Source organism: Limulus polyphemus, unplaced genomic scaffold (assembly GCF_000517525.1).
Source record: "Limulus polyphemus unplaced genomic scaffold, Limulus_polyphemus-2.1.2 Scaffold623, whole genome shotgun sequence".
NCBI lineage: Eukaryota > Metazoa > Arthropoda > Merostomata > Xiphosura > Limulidae > Limulus > Limulus polyphemus.
Window position 1 is genome coordinate 332,906 of NW_013666233.1, and position 20,546 is coordinate 353,451.

The window sequence follows — 20,546 nt, forward strand, 5'->3', positions numbered from 1 at the left end:
ATTGACTGTCACATTATAACGCCTCCACGGCTGAAAGGGGCGAGCATATTTGGTGGGACGGTTCGAACCCGCAACCCTCAGTCTTCACAATGGGCTATTTTATGCTGTGCCCACCACAGGTGTCGAAACCAGATTTTCAGCGTCGCAAGTCCAGAGACTTGTGTGTGTGTGTGTTTTTTCTTATAACAAATTCACATTGGGCTATCTGTCGAAGGGAATCGAACCCCTGATCTTAACGTTGTAAACCCGTCCCCCAGTGGGAGCTAACCTACTGGATGAATACATAAACTTCTGTAATTGAAAATAATGTCAATCCCGATAAGTGCCCGCTTTCAGAGTGTGTCAAATGAAATAGTTTAATTTTGTATGTTTGTCAAGACGACGCATTTCACTTAACCCACAGCTCCTAAGCCCAGGTGGGATACGACAAACACAGTAGTAATTGGAACACGGTCTATGTAAGCCATTTGTTACAACAAATGTTATTCTAGCCACGCTGTATTTTTCATAACCATTGCCGACAACGCGTTTCGCTCACTTCAGTGTTCTTCAGGCCGGCTGGACTTTTTAAAAAAATTCTTCCATACAATCTATATTGGTTCGTATAAGATATCAAAACACTTGTGAAGCATCGGAAATTCTCGCAAAGAGTTGAGTGGAGGTGGAAATTCGTAAAATTTCACTGCTCATGAATCACCCTGACTAATGGTCGTATTAAGTAATTTGGCATGAATCTTCCAAGTAGTTCAGGACTAATTCTGTAATAGGAATATATAACTGAAAATACACTACTCACAAAAATTAAAGAATAAAAAAAGCTTGTTTAAATGTGTATACTTCTAGGTTATCAAGTTTTCAAAAACATTTATCATGATTATTGCAGTGAGTTGCACTAACCCTACCTAGAGTTTGCAAGTTTATGCACGAAATATTTCTTATGTAATACTAATAGGCCTTTATGAGAAAGGACCCAAGTTCTGCAAAGCAAAAGGCTAGTTTTGCTTGATTAGAAAAGCGTTTAATGTTGAGAAAATGCTAGGTTTGTGGAATTTTTTGCAGGTATTGACTTTTGCGCTTGTAATACTAACGGCAAGTCTCTTTGTAGCGTAAGGTAAAGTTTACCACTACTTTGTCACCCGAAAATAGTGTAAGAATGTTTTTCCCTCCTATAGTGCGCCCAAATATTTTGAAACAAAAAGTGCACATTATACACAAATATATGCGGTATCAGGAAGCACAATTTAACTGCGTTTACCTCTAAACGCAGCAGAACTAACGGTGAGATCTAGTATTAACAACCTCTATGTAAGAATTAACTCAAGTAAGTGTCCTATCATTAAGAACAAGTAATTTTCATCACCAAATTATTCAAAACATTGAACAATTATAATACATGTGAGTGGAATACCAGCAAGTATGATGATCAGGAAAACTACTAAAAATAATCAAAAAGAATCTAGCAGTAGAAACCAACAGTACAAGATTTTCATTGATGAAGTTTGCAGAAGGATAATAAACATTAAGAATATTTACTTGTTTATAGCCTTATGTAAAGTGGATACTTATAGCTTATAAAGCGGAAAATAATACTATTGAAAATTGGCAAATAACATGCATCGTGATTAAGTCCATCTTTCTTGTGAAATAATCAAGTAGCTTGTAAACAGCAGTGGAACTGAGCTAAGTTCACATGTTAAAATATCATGAAAATTAGTCTTAACTAGAAAATGCTTTAACTGATAATCACGGGTCTGAGTATTTTGAGAATTCCATTGTAGAATACTGAAATGGACATTCATTTATCCCCCGGTGCTCCCTAAAGATAATTTTAATTCATTCAGAATGCTTGGAAGTCTGAGCACATCCATTAACCACTTCTGCAGTACATGTACCAAAATCTAAATTAGATTTGGTACTCTCATTTAGTACAGGTAGGTTAGTTTCTATAAATAGATAGACTGTTTTAGTTTCATTTCCAACAGAACAAGTGGCAGTTTGGCTAGGAAACAACTGAAATGTTCAGCAAGTATAATATAATTATATGATGTGAGATAGGGCCTCTGCATATGAGGAGGTCCATGCAACTTGGCAACTGGATGCTACAAGTTTTTGCTTTCTTCTGTCATCGTATTGTATACTGTCTTAAGACATTAAAATTTGTTGCTTCAAAGTGTTTGGGACACTGTAAAAACTCCCCCAGCGATAATCCCACAGTTGGCCCAGCATGGCTGAGTTTCAAAGCACCCAGAGCGTGAATAGGACCACAAGTGGAACACTTAATAGAACCCCATAAAAAATATCAATGTATCCAAATCCTTGACAGTAATAACGCTGCGAAGATTTACTAAAAACATTCAAAACCAATCATCATCGTTGGATAATAGTCTGCATTGGACGCTTCACTGCAAGTAATGGATATCCCTGATTGAGTTCTTCACGTATTTCACCATCAATTATATCAGGGAAATATTTCCAGAGATCTCTCTCAGTACAAGACTGAGAGTAGTGAGCTTTGAACCTCCACTCTCCGAATTCAGAGATAGTTAATAGCTTTTGAGCTTACTCTTTGTCAGTAATCTCTATGGCAATGCCACCAATTCGTATACTCTGCATCTCTAAAATGGAATTAATAGGTAACTTCCTTAAAGCTTTAGCCAACTTCAATTGGTTAGATTGACTGAGTGCATAAGCTCTACTACTTTTTGTCCAGATGGTGTTGTTTCCAAACCCGTCTCAAACTGAGAAAGTTTAGGTTTAAGAGGTTAGTCATTTAAAGTTTTTAATATTTAGTTCCACTTTCTAGAGCGTGATGTCTATGCGAGGTACCATGTATAATCCTCAGACATCGATAACAGCCAGTGGTACTAATGAATACTAACTAAACACAACCAGACAGATAGATTAAGGAAAATAAATAAAATGAATTTCGGGGACACTCAGAGTAATGGAAAGATCCTTATACTGCAGGGCGCTCAGTAAGTACATTACAGTTAGTGAAAATTAATTTCTAAACCCGAGTGAGAAATTAAAGTATTGTCTAAGAACAAACTCGGAAAGAAGGGAAGTAAGCCTAACGGAAAATAACAGTTAGTCTTAAATGCAACAGCCGGATAATCGATCGTATGCTTAATCTAACTCTTTACTTATTTGCAAAGAAACGCTAACCAATTCATACTAACAGCAGTTTCTTCCCTTATACACAGACTCTTAAAGATGCTCATTATAATAAGAAACGAAAATTTTTGTTATGACATGAGCATCTTTTACAAGTCGGTGAAGCATGATTATAATTATACTTATCATATGACATTAATATTAGCCCTATTACATTTTTAAACACTGCATTCTTTATTTAGTCCTTTAGGGATTTTCAAGAACTAGAAGAGTGTATAATGATAGTATTCCAATAACACTATATTGTCGATAGGCTGGAAATAAATACCAGTAGCGTATTGTCAACACTGTTACTCTTAAGCCTAACGATTAAGAACCAATTATATTAGTTCTTTTTTATCACTACTTCGTCTTCACACTGAAGTAATTAAGTTTATCTTTAATTGCATAGAACTTTATTATAATTCATTAGTGACAATAACTAGTCTTTACTTTGACCTATACGTAACGGTAATGTCAATAATACAATGTATTTACTGGATATTAAATAATTTAGCTTGATTTATATTATAACCTACCTATAACTTAAAGCTGAATTTACATTAATGAATCTAAGTTCAAGTAAACAAATCAATCCTTATAACACGAGGAGACAATAAACTTGTCTTTAGTTTGTATTTATTTAATAAAACAATGTATTAACCTGTTTTACGATTTACCAGTAAGTTGAATTATAGCGAAGCTTAAAGTACCGTTACTCTTTTTAAGTCTAATTTAACGTTGTAGTATAATTTATGCCATTAAACACTAAATTAAAACGTTGACCGTCATACTGTTATTTACCAATCTCACTAAATCTAGTTATTATTTTGTTATTTAACCCAAATTACAACAAATGATAATATTAAATAACTTTCAAAAATCTATAAGATCTTAACTGTTAACGACTTCGCAGTTTTCTCTTCCGTAGCGCTCAAACACTAAATCGAGTGCATATTTTCTTTAAAAAAAAATCTCCACTCATTATACTCATTATACCTCATTATACTCATTATAACTCATTATACCTAACAAACTGTGAACACTTAATTCCTACACTACCCTTAACCATTGTACTTGTACTTACTAATTAGCTCCTCTGACGTACTTTTCCCTACATTATTAGCCCCGACGTGCACAACAAACACTGCATCTCTGCTAGCCCTCTTTATCATATCTCCTTCACTTGTGCTCCTGGGTAGCATAATCTAATTCTTTTCTCCCTATTTACCCCACAGACTAACAAAGGAATCACTTAAAACTATAACCTCGTTAATTGTATCATCAAAATCCTTCTCTGTCCCATTTGTTTTCCTTCTCTCCAATAGTTCCTCGTCTGTAGAAGCCAAGGAGTGAAATCAGTAGCTCAATAGAATAGACTCATTACAATTAAATACACTACTTTTAGCCTAATAGTAATCTTTCTAACTTCCTGAAAGTCATTGTTAGCTGATGTATTACTTGCATGCAAAAGTTTAAGCTCCTCCTCAAATCCTGCTGCTATTTCCCACAGTCTTTATCTGTCGCCTCTACTTTAATTACGATAACCTACAAGCTCTACATACAAATTGCACATCTTCACTACTATTACTAGCTTCCTTAAAACTAAAAGTATATGCCAGTCCAGAGTTCTCAAATAAAAAAAAAAGCTCCTTTCTTCCACTGAACTGAATCCATAAGTCAAAACAGCCAATCTGTTCATCCTTACATGCTAACCTAAGCCTAGCATTTAGCTCTAGTGGCCTACTTGTAACTTCATCCTCACAGTTAATTTTGGGCAGTATCCATGACAGAATTAAGTTATGGCCATTTTCTTTAAATGTCTTTATCAACCCCTCGGCCAGCCAACTTTGTTTTTTCAGAAAATCAAGCATTTCATGTTATTCAAACTTTATCAGTGTGTTTTGTCTCTTTCAATCCACTTGAAAAAGTCACCATACTTTTCCTTCTATATACAAAGTCCATGAGTCTCATTTTTTGTGGAGGTCAGGTAAATGTGTGCAGGTATATTCTTGAATTAATACAGCAATATTGAAGTCTGGGAATGACTCAAATGCAATAAAATAAATATATTTGAGCTCTCTATCTGTCAAAATGAAATAAAAATTATTTCTGAATTTTTATATAATTATGTAATTAGAATATCATATTCTGTATAAAAAACCCATGCCTCACTTTAGAACTCTTGCACAGACATGATGCTGGACCATATATATATATATATATATTTATTTCTTTATTGTGTGAAACTTGGGAGCTTTAAATATTAGTATAGAAAAAAAGAAAAAGACAATCACAAATTAGGTGAAATCACAAATAAATATTATCTCACTTTATCCTAAGTAAGCTTACAAATTCAAACCTGTAGTGCAATGTCATGACTTCTATTACTAATCTCTGATGATTTCATTGAGAATTGATAGGTTGTAAAAAATCTTAAACCCCATAGGGGGCACCACTCATGAGCAGTGTTTATTTTGTATACTCCATGTATAAACTGAAGGCTTAGAGACCTGTGTGATGTGCAAATATCATTTGCACAAAATGTGGTGTCAATTAGGTTGGGCATTTTGAAGGCTCGAAAATGTACCTTTGATCATGATATTGAACAAGGTGAAGGGTTAGTTGTAATATTTTACCCTGTGCCTACCTAATTTTAAAAATATATACTTAAGAAGTATACCCACCTAAATGAGCAACTTTGAATATCCATGACATGTTTAAATAGAAGACACTCTTTCTGTAACAGCCATCAGTTTTTTCAGTGTAGGTCAATGACAATGTTCGTACCATTGGCATGGGAAGAATAATGGAATACCTCTTAAGAAGAAGGCAATAATTCACTTTACAAAGTTTTGATAAAAATGTGAAGAAAAACTTGTACTTTGGTCAGAAATGTGTTTAAGCATTTGAAAACAAATACTGTCTTTGTCAAAAGTATCATTTTTTTGTTTTTATAATTCTATCGAATCATTTCTTCCTTTGAAAGTGAAAGGAGCATAAAAATTACTATCAACACTGAGGGAAGCTGTAATAGCTGAAAAACCATGTCAGTTTTCATATTTGTTCTTTGTGTTTATTTGGCTCAGTTTTAGGCACTGTTGTACTGCTAACCTCAACAAAAGATAGGTTCTGACTGTTCAGTTTATCTTTGTTATTTTTCAGTTTCCAACGATTGGAAAATTTATTCTATAATACGAGTTGTCACTGAATATTTTTAAACTGCCTGCCCAAATAATTTTATATAAGTACTTAGTTACTCTTAATGCAGTATTTCCTTTATTCTTTTTAGGTTGATAAATTTATTCTGTAAGCTATAGCCTTTTTTTTTCCGTCATTAAGAGGCATAATTTGACAGACTTGGTTTAGAGCAAATTTGTTTCCTTGGGGATCTGTCCACATGTTTCATAACACCAGGGAATGTAAGACTTAATTGTGCATTTACTACTGTTTTACATATTGTATATGTATTAATCAATTTGAGACTCCACCAAAGCTGTTAGAAGCATATAATTTTTCATAAGGTATGTTTTTTGGAATTTACCACAAGCTTCCTGGAAGGGTATCCATTCTGCCTCTAGAAACCTCCAATGTCTAGTACAATGGATAAAAAACCTGGTAGTTTGTTTTATATGTTCCATCACCCAGTAGGATTGTGTGAATTTATAAGCTACAAATAACTTTTGTGCTTGGGAATCATATCTTTACACTGAAATACATTTTGTTTTCTAAAAATATTCATTAAAAACCAATCTGAACTGAATTTTTTGGATAAGCTCTGCCTAGAGGTTTTTTTTTTCTTATTTACAAATTTATACCTTAATATTGTTATTGCTAATTTTTTTAGAACATCAAACATTGTATAGAGGTGATCACTTTGTTCCTCAATTCATGGGTGTTAGCATCTATGAAGTTATTGTTAAATTCATTGAACTTCAAAACTTTATTAATGCATTTCTTTATGTAACAAAGTGTAATTGGTCACATTGCTTTTAACACAACTAACTAAACTTTGAATCCAAAAAATGTCAGTTTTATAATATACACTCACTTTACAATTGTGATCTTGATTACAATCTCAACTCCTGGTCATGTTTAACTGGTAAAAGAGTTGTTTATCTACAAAAGAAAGTTATCGTGTGATATTGCATACCTGTAACATCCTTAGTGATGTAGTTTTTATTTTTTTAGATGACTGACTTCTTGTTTATAGCAATGATAGCACACATGATTGAATTCTCTCTTTCTACATGTATTTACATATATCCTTTCATTTATAATTATTTTTTTTATTTATTAACTTGTTTTCTAAATCTTTGAGAAGATACAGTTAATGAACTCAATCACATGTAGTGAACTTTTTTTTATCTAAATTCATAAACTTATTTTTCAACAAAAAAATGGTAAATGGCCCATGAAAATAACATCAAAAGTAAAGTAGTTTCAGGCAGTGGGACAGTTTTTCATTTTAGCTCAAAAATAAAAACATAGCATGAGGTTTGATTTTCCACTAATCCTGCAAACTTTATTATAAATAAAAGAAACATAGACTTCAATTCTTTAATTATGTTTGGATGGGGAAAATAATTTTGTGTTTCATTTCTTATGTCATTTAAAAGTACATTAATGGAATGAACATTGTAAATTAATTTATTTACAGTAATGTTATATATATCAATAGTACACCTTAGATATTTTCACATTTCCAACTACATCTTGTGTTAGTTTCCCCATCCCCTATTGAGACTCTTAAGATATATTATTTCATTAAAATCATGTGTCTAGTGTATCAAAAAAAAAGAAGCTGCTGGTGCCTTAACATAACAATGTCTTGGGACAACATGTGACCTATTTGTCCATCTTGGCTGTCCCACCCTCTAAACTAAACTAAAACTATTAATAAATATATTTTAACAAATCTTAAAGCCAGCTCTTATCATTCATATACTTATCAAGCTTTCTCTTAAAAGATTTGTAAGACAAGATTTTCCCTTAGTGAAACCATGTTGACTATCCAATAAAATTCTAAACTTTGTTAAATGGCTTTGCAAAGCATCTTTTATCAGACTTTTCAAAACTTTTCCTACAACTGATGTAAGACTAATGGGCCTAAAATTACTGGGACAATTTTTATCACCTCCCTTGAAAAAAGGAGTGACATTAGTTAACTTCCAATCCTCTGGTACCTGTTCACTATTCAAGGACTTACAGAAAATAGTAATAAGTAGCTCACATATCTAATCCTTAACTTCCTTCAAAATCCCAGGGGAAATATTATCTGGCCTAGTAGCCTTATCATACTTTAAACTTCCAAACTTTTTCTTAACAACCTCAGAATTAAAGTAGTCATCTTGTTTTCATTTATCAACTGTTCAAGATCTCCTAATCATCAGATATGAGCCTTCCTTTTCATACCTCATGGGTCCTACCCCCATCCTAACAATTTGTTTACCTTTAATGTATTTAAAGGAATCCTTACTATTAATTTTTACATTTTCAGCCAACCTTTTCTCATACATTCTTATTGTTACGTCTCCGTTCGTTAGTTAATTTTCCGTAACTTTGTTCCAACGAAACTTTAGCGACACAAGTCCTTTCTTAAATAAAACTGGTTTATTCTTTCTGAATATAACTTTGCGATACACTTAATTTCAACAGTTGTGCTATAACAAACGTCTCACGTGCTCAACTTCAACAATACTCAGTTCAATTACTCATTACCTCCGTCACTTCGTGGCCAGTCTTATATATACAAGACTACACTATATCTAGAAGAATCACGAGATTTAAGGAAAAGACGTGAATGTTCGAGAATGACGTGGCATGATACTAGTCACGTGACCTCGATGTCGTAACATTATTGATGTCCTGTTTCACCAATTTTCTTGATCTTCCAAATCTCGCCTCCCAGTAGCACAGCGGTATGTCCGCAGACTTACAACGCTAGAAACTGGGTTTCGATACCCGTGGTGGGCAGAGCACAGATAGCCCTTGTGTAGCTTTGGGCATAATTAAAAACAAACAAACAAACAAACTTCTAAATCTCCCATCATATCAGTCAATTTAAATTTCTTAAATTTGTGATGCTTTTCTTTAATTTTATTTCTTATACTCTTTGTGAACCAACCTGGTTTTTTTACTTGCAGCTACCATTTTCTTTCTATAAGGAGTATATTTACCTTGAATATTTCAAAATTTTCCACATCTGATCAGTGTCTCCAAATAACTCAGCTGCCCAATTCACAAGAGATAATTCTTGTCCTCTCCCTTTAGAGTTTGCTTTTTTGAAATTTGTAAACAAAGTATCATTATTCCTTATCTCCATATGCAACAAAACATTGAATCTAATAGAGCAATGATCACTTGCACTCAGATGTTCCCCAATTTCCACGCTCTCGATCATTTCTATATTTGAAGTTAACAGTAAATCTAAAATGGTATTGTTTCTAGTAGGTTCCTTGACTAATTGGTGAAGAAAGTCACCTTGAACAGTTTTCAAAAACCTTTCTCCTTCATGGCTTGACTCTAGCATTTCCCAATCTATATGCCTGAAATTAAAATCACCCATAATTATGACTTCATTAACAGCTGAAATCTTAATCTCATTATAAAGTTTCTCACTAATTTCATCAATATCATCTAGTGGTCTGTAACAAAGCTTTTTCCCTTTATATCCACTAATAGAACCCAGATGGATGCAATCTCCCTGTTATTATCTTTGATATCCTCAACTTCAACAGGATGTAACTCGCATATTACATATAAAGCCACTCCTCCCCTCTCTTTAGTTCTCTATCTCTATTAAATAACTTGTAACCTGTATTTCAAAGAAATTTCTGTCATCAAAATCATCTACATTTAATCATGTTTCAGTTATTCCTATTATATCAAAATCCCCTATTCCTATCAGTACTCTAAAGTCATCTATTTTATTTCTTATACTTCTAGCATTACAACAGTAAACATTAAGCCTATCGTTATAACTACTTTTATACTCATTTCCTATGCTAAATATTCCTCTGCCTCTTACTCTTTTTGCATTTAGTTTATCCTTGCCCTCACCACAGTCTATTCTTAATTTAAAACTTCTCTTACAGCTGAGGTAATAGTCCTAGCAAATAAGCCAGTCCCTATCCTATTTAAATCCAAACCATCCATTCCAGTGTTACCAAAATGCACTGGCTTTTTTATATATTAACCTAACTGATTTTTGCCAATAATTATTTTATGAATATGCCACAAATTCATTTCATGAATGATCTTAATTTTGATTGACTCACAAAGGAATTTACTGACACTTGACTGCACTTGGTCAAGCTTGATTTTGCAAAATTGATTTATTTCAGTTGGCCATAAAATATGAGGTAAGGGTATACTATGGGGTGGGGGTGGTAGTACTTGCTCTGTCATTTTTGTCAGGCTATACGCTAATCCAAATATGCAATCCATATGATGGTAACACATTTCAATTGGGAGTTAGGACCAGGAGATACAGGGTTTTTAAGTAACCACACTATTTTATAAGCAATGATTATACATGTGAATTGAGTATCTTTTTTTATTTGATTCTCAAAGTAAATTATGCAACCTTCGTTGTCTGTTTGAGGTTGGAGACCTTGTTCTTGATCTTCTGATCTGTTGGAAGCCTACTACTACTATCATTACTGTTCTAGTGTGCAACAGATTATATTTGAGTGCCACCACATCATTTTTGAGCTTGATAGATGGCTTTTCCTCATCATGGGCTGTCAATAGTCCATCATGATTAAACCCACAGTGGCTGCATAGGTTGCAAGTCAAACATCTCAGAACTTTGCACATGCAGATAACTGAGGAAATAATGGTGACCTAATGATGACATGCAGAACAGTAGCAAAGTTCCAGTCATGGGCAGTGCATGCTATCTGCTGAAGATCTGTTGGGCTTTGGTCTAAAGACCCATCTGGTTAAACAACAAAAAGTACTGTCATTAACTATGGAATTTCTGATGATAATGTAGCCAGCCATAACTCAGTCAATTTTTTTTTCCCATTTTGAAACTAATCATCATCTCTCATTGTATGCTACATCCTATGTAAGTTTCACCAAAATCAGATTACTCCCAGATTTTTTATGATAAAACACAACATGAACGTAATAACGGTAAGCATTTATTAGACGTTTTGGAATCGTCATAATTCCATCATCAGTAATCTAGGGTTACAAAACAAACAAACAGTATTTGTAATTCCAAACTGAAATATATATATATATACGTAAGAAATAAACAAATCGATTATACAAAGCTTAAACGTCAAACCTGTTCTCTACAGATGACACTTTCCTTATTTTCCACCATATTGATCATATCCAACACTTTCTTGACTATCTCAAATCACAACACCCCTCTATACACTTCACTCATGAAATTGAGACTAATAACTCTATTCCCTTTCTGGATGTTTTGTTAACCATGATGCTAATGGCTTTTCAACTTCTGTCTATTTTCCACCATATTGATCATATCCAACACTTTCTTTACTATCTCAAATCACAACACCCCTCTATACACTTCACTCATGAAATTGAGACTAATAACTCTATTCCATTTCTGGATGTTTTGTTAACCATGATGCTAATGGCTTTTCAACTTCTGTCTATCGTACAAACACATTTACTGGCCTTTTCTCTCAGTTTGACACTTTTATACCCTTCTCTTTCAAATGCAATTTTTTTCTCTGTCTACTAAATAGAGCCTACAAACTTACCTCATCCTATTTAGCCCTTCACAAAGAAATTACTTCCGTACCAAACATTCTCTTTCAGAATGACTACCTTATACATTTCTTGGAGAAAATAACGTCCTAATTCCTAAGTAATTTGTTTGTCAAACCACCTAAGATACCCAGTGTACCCAAACTTCCCTTATAGATGTGTTTACCATATCTTAGGAGACAGAGTTCCCTTATCACGAAACAGTTATGTAACACTTACTATCCCCAAATTGACCTGAAAGTCATTATGAAACCCATTAGACTAAAAAATTCTTTCCACTACAAAGATAGGTTGCTGACTACCCATTGTTCACATCTCATCTACTTATACATGTGCGGAGACTGTAAGGCCTCCTATATTGGTGAAGCCAAATGTCACTTTAAAGTACGAGCATGTGAACATATGGGCATATCTATAAAAACTGGAAGAAAGGTTACAACCCCTCCCAACTCCACTATCTATCAACACAATACAGAAACAGGACATGCAATTTCTCTCTCAAACTTCAAAATTCTTTCAACAGCCAAACATGATATTGAACTTCTTATGAAAGAAACATTATACATAAAAACTTTTCTCCCATCCCTAAATAATACACAGTCTTCACTGGATTTAAACTTGTGCATCAGTTTTCATTTTCTCATGTTATATTTGTATATTCGATTTGTTTATATCTTATGTAAATATTTCTGTTGTAATTACAAATATTGTTTGTTTATTTTGCCTGGCATGGCCAAGTGGTTAGGGTGCTCGACTCGCAATTATGAGTGTGAACATATGCTTTTTTTTTATCATGGTGATGTGATGTATGTTCAGCAGCCAATCATGTACAAGTTGACTTGCTGTCTTATTGGCAAGTTTAAATAATATGTTCAATAAATATTATTTTGTTTTGGTTACACACTTGAGGAGTTTTTAGCTCCAGCCGAAGCACAGTTCTTGAGATTTTATCCCTTGTTATTAAACTGAAGTAGAGAAAATTTTAAGTATATTTAAGGGGAATGTAAATTATAAAGAATTTATTTGTGCTTTGTTCAGTAACAAATGGTCATGAGTAGAATTTATTTTAATAGTTTCTTTCATAGTTCTTCATTTTTCTTTATAACTATTTTTTGTAACTCAGGTGTTACTGTTATGTCTAGAACATTTTACAACTGTTACTGTGTTATTTATAAAATATAATAAAACATAAGTTATTTAATTTTGGTGGAGTTTATATTCTGTTAAAATCAGTAAATTAAGTCCTTGAAAATGACAGAATGATCTTTAAATTTTTTTTCCATTAGTGTATGCAAATCATATATGTCCTTTTTAACTTAATTTCTATAAAATCCTTTTTCTTTCTGGTGTACATGTTTCACATGAGGCTATTCGTGTTATGCTTTAAATACTCCAGTAACAAATTTGAAAACAAAATTTATGTTGGGTTCTAGATCCATTTGTGAACAGCAGTTCATATTCTTATGATGATAACGATGATGATGAGGAGGAAGATGATAGTGATTCTGATGAGGAGGAGGATGAAGAAGAAGAGGAAGAGCAGGAGAAAGAATAAAGCTTTTATTTAATGAGCTTGAAATTTTATCCACTAGACAGGTTGTGTGTGTTCTAATGTATACAGTAATGGTTTTGTAAAACAAGAATTAAATGCTTAAAGCTTTTTTTTTTCATTAACTGCAGCCTGTTCTTAAACACATTTAAAGAAATACACAGTGAATAATCTTTATTTATACACTGAGCTGATTTTACTTTAAAACCTTCCAGATCTTTTTGCTAGAGAGCCTTTTATATGAGATTACCTAGTTTTTTTTTGACTAAATTAAATATGCACAAGTTAGGGGTGGGAACTGTTACCCAGACTGAATTGCATTAAAGTTAGTGATCTATTTTTGTAAGTTTCTAATGGTGTGTTAAGTCTCTTGGTGCCATGAACACACACACATGTTCCTCTCTAGAGCACTGCTATAAATAAATTCTATTCTGCTTTAAATTACCTAAAGTAGTAGAATGAATCATTTTGTTTTTAATTATGTATCTTAAAATAAACTTGCCTCTGCCAGAGTTGGTTATCTACAAAAAATATTAATATGTATGATACTGCATTCCTTTTAGACAGTTTTTTTAGCTGATTGATTTGTTGTTTATATCAGTGATAATGTAAAAGATTAAACTCTGTTTTTCTACATATATATATATGTGTGTGTACAAATACAATCATCCTATTCATGTATAATTAACTTATGTATTAACCTGTTTTCTACATTTTCAAAACCATAAAGTTAATGAACTCAGCCACTTCTAGCAAACTCTGTAGAGACATTTTCCTTATTTTTTATTTAAATCTTATAAGTTTAAAACATGAGAAATTATTCACTGGTGTTTTATCTCTTCAAAGTTCCAATAATTGGGATAAACTTTCTTACAAATAACCCTGATCACTCAGTAAAGAAACAACAGCTGGTATGAATTTTATATTTGTCAGAATGGGTTTTTGACTGACCTTATTATGTTTTTAAAGAAGATATTTTGTTATTTCAAGGTGGATATTTTCCCAGTGCTTGAATTTTATCTTGAACAAATAATTTTTATTATTCTAACTTTTCCATAATCTACACTTGTTATTGAGTGCTCTTAGAACTTGATAATTAAAAAATAATTACCTTAAACAATTTTACAAACAAGCATACAATGACGACAAAAAACTAAATCAGATCTTCATGTAGAACTGTTTGGTCTTAGCCAATACAAGACTTTTGAAGCTCACAATGTATGAGGAGAATGATTTAAAAACAAATACACAGATGCTGCATTAGCAGATTTCTCTGGAATGAAAAAAGCTTTGCTATATTATATCTATACTATTACCAAAAGCATTGGTACAGCAAGCTTTGAGAAGTGGTTATTTTGTTTTGGAATTGAGGTTAATTACAGTGTGACCTACTACCTATGATAGTACACATCTAGTTAAATAGATCAATACTTGTTCTAAACGTTTCTGTTGTTAAATGTTATGGTATGTATTAAGTGTCAAGATTGTTTATGAACAAACATCCTGTAAATATGAGATTTCTTATGTTAAGTATCAATGGCATATCCTTATAAATAGTAAGTATGAATTCCTTTTGTTCCTAGTTCACTACTATTAAAAAGTGAAAGTATCTGTAATTGCTATTTAATCTCATCTCATCATCAATGAGTATTTGTGCTGTAATTTTAGTATATAATTTTACCTATGCAGTGCCTTAGACTACCTGGCATTTCAAAAGAAAAACAAATTAGAGACAGTTTGGAGATTCAGTAGTGGAGTCCAAGCATTGCTTTCCTTGAAAGTGTATAGTTAACTCAACCATGTGAATAGCATTGTAATACATATCTTACTTTCCTGTAATATATATATATTATATATCAAAAAGATTTTTAAATTTCTTTCAGTTCACTAAATTTGGTTAAGATTAGGGTTGCACGGGTAGTAAAATTTGGCCGAATACCAGGTCTGGGTGCAGGGACCAGGTGTCAACAGCGAATGGGTTATCCCCTCGCCCCCCCCCCCAAAAAAAAACACCAAACAAACACGACAACATACACAAAAATTAGAAATAAAAACAAAATTGACATTTATTACATTTAACTGAATAATCTCCAACAGAACATTCAAGTTTTATTTTCAGCTTTCAATGCCTAGCCCCGACTTCTCAAACCTTAACCCCTATTGTTCTTAAAACCCTCACCTTCCCTATTGTGGGCAGTCTTTGTTTATTTAACTAAACCAATTATTGATTGTAATTTTCAGTACCGCATTAGTTGCCACAAAGATTAAGGCTTAGATGCCATTTTCAATTACCCAGATTCAGCTGCACTGCTTAAGCTTCTGTGAGGGAGGGGGGGATTCCTTGCAGTTGTCACATTGAACAGGGATACTTCCACATTTTAGTGCCTGTTTCATGTTGCAGAGGGAATGTGCTTTATGCTTGCAAGTTTTGGTGCTTTTCTAGATAGATTCATTCTGACTTTTGAGGAGAGCAGACTTGTTTCTGTCCTGAGGGAGCCAAGACTAGCTGGTGAAGTTTGACCATATCTTGATCTTTTATCTGTTTCTTCTGTTGATTGTGTGAGTTAACTTTATTTGATCTAATCTTTGAATACAGTTTATTGTGCACATATTTTCATACATCATTACAATTGCAACACAACAGTGCACCTTAATACATTCCAACATAGTTTTATGTCATGTTGCTCAGCAACAAAAGTATAACCTAATATTGTTGTTAGTCTATCTACTGAAAGTATAAAATGAAATGTATAGACAACAAAACTGAAAACATATTTGTTGATTTCTTAATTTAGAGTCTCCATTGATTAAAGAGCTTTGTTTTTTTATCAAAAACATTAGTGATATAACAGAAAAAACAGCTTAATTCAGAAATGATTTAAGTTTAAAATTGAATCAATATGTTTACTTTCATACTAAATTTTATGCACTTGGCTCTGGGCTAGGTGATCCCACACTAACTACATCTTTACTTTTAAGCCTATTAGGCCAACACTCACTACACTTATAAGGTTTCACAGCCCCCTTGCTACCCCCCCCCCCCCAATCACTAAAATCATAATGTGCTGTTGCTCTAACAAACCCCTTCTATTACACTAACCATGCAGGTATTTGCTCTACAAACACCATATAGTTTAACATTTGGTACTTGTATTTACTTAGCCTCAGGCCTCACTTAGTTCTAGTAGTAGTAGTTGAATATGAGGATTGTTATTGAACATACATATTTGTGTTAAGTATCATAAAAAATATAACTCACTTGTTGGAAATCTTTTCTTTTTTCATCAGGGGGGGGGGGGTCTGTCAAATTCTTATGTATGCCCCATAAGAAAAAAATATATATCAATTTTTCTGTTACTGCAGAAGTGCATGAATAAATTTATTTTGATTGTAACTATAATAATTTTATGTTTTCAGATAAAAAAAAAGGATTTAACATACATTAATTTCTGTGTTTTTCACTTTGGTTAAGCTTAGCTTTTGTTTATGAGTGGTCTAGCATAAGGCCTGTTTCATGGGATACAGTATTTGATTTTTATCTCTGCATTTTCAAAATAGTACATTTTTGATCTACCTTAAGAATTATTTTAAACAAAAATTCCAAATTATGTTTCTAATTGTTCACACTTTCAACATAAATTTCTGCCTCATTTTTTGGGTGCTTAAATTTAAGCAATCAGATCTAAAGAAATTTTATGTTATTGTTATAACCACATGTTACATGTGAATTATCAAAAGTTACCTACTTACTAACACGTAAGAAGTGTTCAGTACATTTTACTTTGTTGACTTTGTAAACTTTATGTGTTTCTGATAGATATTTAGATATTGTCATTTTAATAATACATAAATTAGTCTTAGCTGTACCATTTATGTTTTGTCTAACTAGTGTAGATCAGGAGAACCTAGGATGTAGAATCTGTTGGACAGAGTTCACAGTGTCTTGTAAATCTCAGTCAAACTGTAGATAGACTGAACATTTCAAAATATACAGAGGATTGAGTACATTATATTAAAATAAGTTTGAATATGGTAATCCGCAAGCCTATTAACAACCACAGCCAATATAAAGTTGCTCTGGAACGTCATCTATCAGAAACACATTTTGACATTATTTGTCATTTTTTAGATATTGTGGTGCCATCAAAAATTGATTACTTTTGGTATGCAACAGCCCTTTCTGATGTAAAATATTGATACATTAAGGTTATAACAATGTGTTCATATTGGGATTTAAAATTTTCAAGAGGGTATAGCCCTTGAACTTAATGGCTTTGAAAAACAAATGAATGTGGATCAACTTAGGGAAAGATTATCATCCATAAAGAGGCCAACAACAAGCCCAAGTTATACTTCAGCCATGGTAAGCAAAGCATGGTGTTTTTTAACGGGTGATAATCCATGAACACAAAGGTCAGCAGCATAAGTCATCCATGTAACAGTACACAATAAAATCAAGAAAAATCTCCATCTGGTAAAGTGGCCCAAGTCACATGTAAGGAATATTCTGTCACAACATATCTGTTGAATTGAGTAATGAAATGGATGTTCTTGCCATCCCATACAAATATAATGGTTGATTCAATGAATGCAGTGCCTAAAAATCTATGTAATCATACCTCTGAAATGGGTGCTGGGAAACTCATTGTCCTTGTAAAGTAGATCAAATATAGAAAGCAAGCAGGAAGAAATGGTGTGCTTTGAACATGATGCTCATGTGACAGCCTTTTGCAGTGGAAGCTACACTGCAGGGTTATTGTTAAGATGCACGGATGTCATATAGAGCAGGACTGAACATAGCGACATGGTCTGTAATGATGTGGTGAGGTTCCAAAATTGTTTTAGTATAATTTTCATAATCTATGTAAAACATACAGTATCAATTAAGATTAGGCATTATGACCCAGTTGGCCTGATGAGACAAAATTTTTATTGAAAATATTTATAAGTGACACCTCACAACTATCAAAATATGATTGAAAAGCTATTAATCATTATTGATGTATTAAAATGTGAATCAGACCAGAAAAACATGCTAGGTTATTAATAGACCTGATCTATGACAGAGACAGTACAAAATAAATTTTTAACACAACTAGAGAAGTTTAAGAAATTTTAGTTTCAATTATTCAATTGTATGAGCATATTCTCATTCATGTAAATGTTTTATACATTGATTGAGAAATACTGATACATTTTGAAAAAGTTTTGCTTATAAAAGTTACATGTAAAATATTTGTTTCTATCCCACGTTTGAAGATTTTCAGCAGTTTTAGGATTTACACAATGAATTTGGTTTATATCCTTATAAATTTTATTTTTAAGCCTGTATTATTTTTTCATTATTAGTAAAATTGCTCTTGTTTTTTTCTTACAGGTCTGTTATTGCTTGGATCATGTAAGAAGAAAAGGCTTCAAATACGAAAAAAATCAGCCAATACCTTGTCCAAAATGTGGTTATGAAACACAAGAAACAAAAGAACTAAGCATGTCAGGTAGAGAGATACCTGCTGAAACAAAGATTTGTTTTAAACCATGATTTTCTTTTTGATGTACATCAAGTTTCTTGGATATCTTAATGTCTATAATTTTATTGGAAAAAGGATAAACAACTGTGCAGTTTTAAAAAATGGTGATACTACAAAAAAAGAACAAAACAATTGTCATTGATTAATGTCAGCTTGAAAAAATCGAGTATTTTCCTAACAAAATCTATTTTTAAGACCAAATAAATGTTGTTGTTTTTTTTTTCTAAAGAGGAAGAAACAAGTTAAAGATAGTAGATTAGATTTCCAAGCAGGTAATTGTATGAAAAATCATACAAATTAATTTCTGAAAATAGAAATACTGAAATAAAGTATTCAGAAAAACATAATAAAAAAAAACTTCTTAGAAAACAACATCTATACAAATAAAAGATAAGTGTTATGAATAAGAACTTCTAAATAGAAAGCTTAAAATAAATCATAGCTAAATACCTGAAATAGATAGTTGGTAGCAAAATTATGTAATATCTAAAAAGAACTGTTTTGGCATATTTTTTAGGTGCTAAAATTGAATGATGTATCATAGAAAACATTATTGTTGCAGAAATATAACCACAAGTACTTGGAGACAGTTGCTCCAAATAAAGCACTAGAAAACCATATTTTGAAACATTTTAAAATAAAACAGAAAATCTGAAAACCAAACTGGACCCAAAAAACATAGATTGTACTTAAGGGCTCAAAATCAAAAGATATAAGAAAAAATATTTTAAATGATTATAATTTGGTGCTGGAAATATTTACAGAAAAAAGCTATTTTTTTTTGCATAAAATAGAACAATAAAGAGTAATATTCAAAAATAATAATTGTCTGACATAAAACTACTAGAAATCAACATAAAGCTTATCATATTTGCAGAATAAATCAATAAGTATTCAATTTTTGCCAATCTTTATAAAAGATAAATGCAATTGACTTATTTTTTTAAGTTTACAATTAAGAAAAATATTTTTGATTTCAGAACTGTTGCAAACATTTGCAAATCATAATGAAACTTTTGTTACTTACAGCAAATCCCCAAAAAAAACTATTTTTCATTGTCTGTTAACAAATATCTCTACCTGAAATTCTGTTTGATTTCTTTGTTTTAAGCACGAAAACATGAATATGGTCGACAAGGTGGTGGAGAAAGATTGATGTATGATGATGGAGAAGAACTTGACGGAGCTTACAGTTTTTCTGGTAAATTGTAGTGTTGTTTTTATTTATTTCATTTTATGAATTTAAGTAATATGCAATTTAATAAAGCATATAGGAAAATATTTACTCTTCTTCTTTACTAATGGAAACTTGGTGAGTCAGTGATAAGTTTGTGGTCTTACAACATTAAAATATGGGGTTTGATTTCCTACTGTGACCAGAGCACAGATAAACCAATTGTGTAGCTTTGTGTTAAACAACAAAAAACTAATGGAATGTGATGAATAAATGAATCACACGATTTATCAAATAACCTACCACTTTTATATGAGAAAATTGAAATGTTTTGATAAATATTTGTTGTGTTTTTCATAAAAACTTTATTAATTAGTTTATCTTTGCC

General features: G+C 32.2%; 1 protein-coding gene across 1 annotated transcript in view; it reads left to right on the forward strand.

The window, feature by feature from the left end:
• Window positions 1-20,196, forward strand: part of LOC106459532 (zinc finger protein 330 homolog) — a 56,876-nt gene extending 36,680 nt beyond the window's left edge. Inside the window, exons 10-11 of the mRNA XM_013919158.2 lie at window positions 18,834-18,951; window positions 20,096-20,196. Of these exons, the coding sequence (XP_013774612.1) occupies window positions 18,834-18,951; window positions 20,096-20,196 (219 nt within the window). The remainder of the gene's footprint in view (window positions 1-18,833; window positions 18,952-20,095) is intronic.
• The last annotated feature ends 350 nt before the right edge of the window (window positions 20,197-20,546 follow it).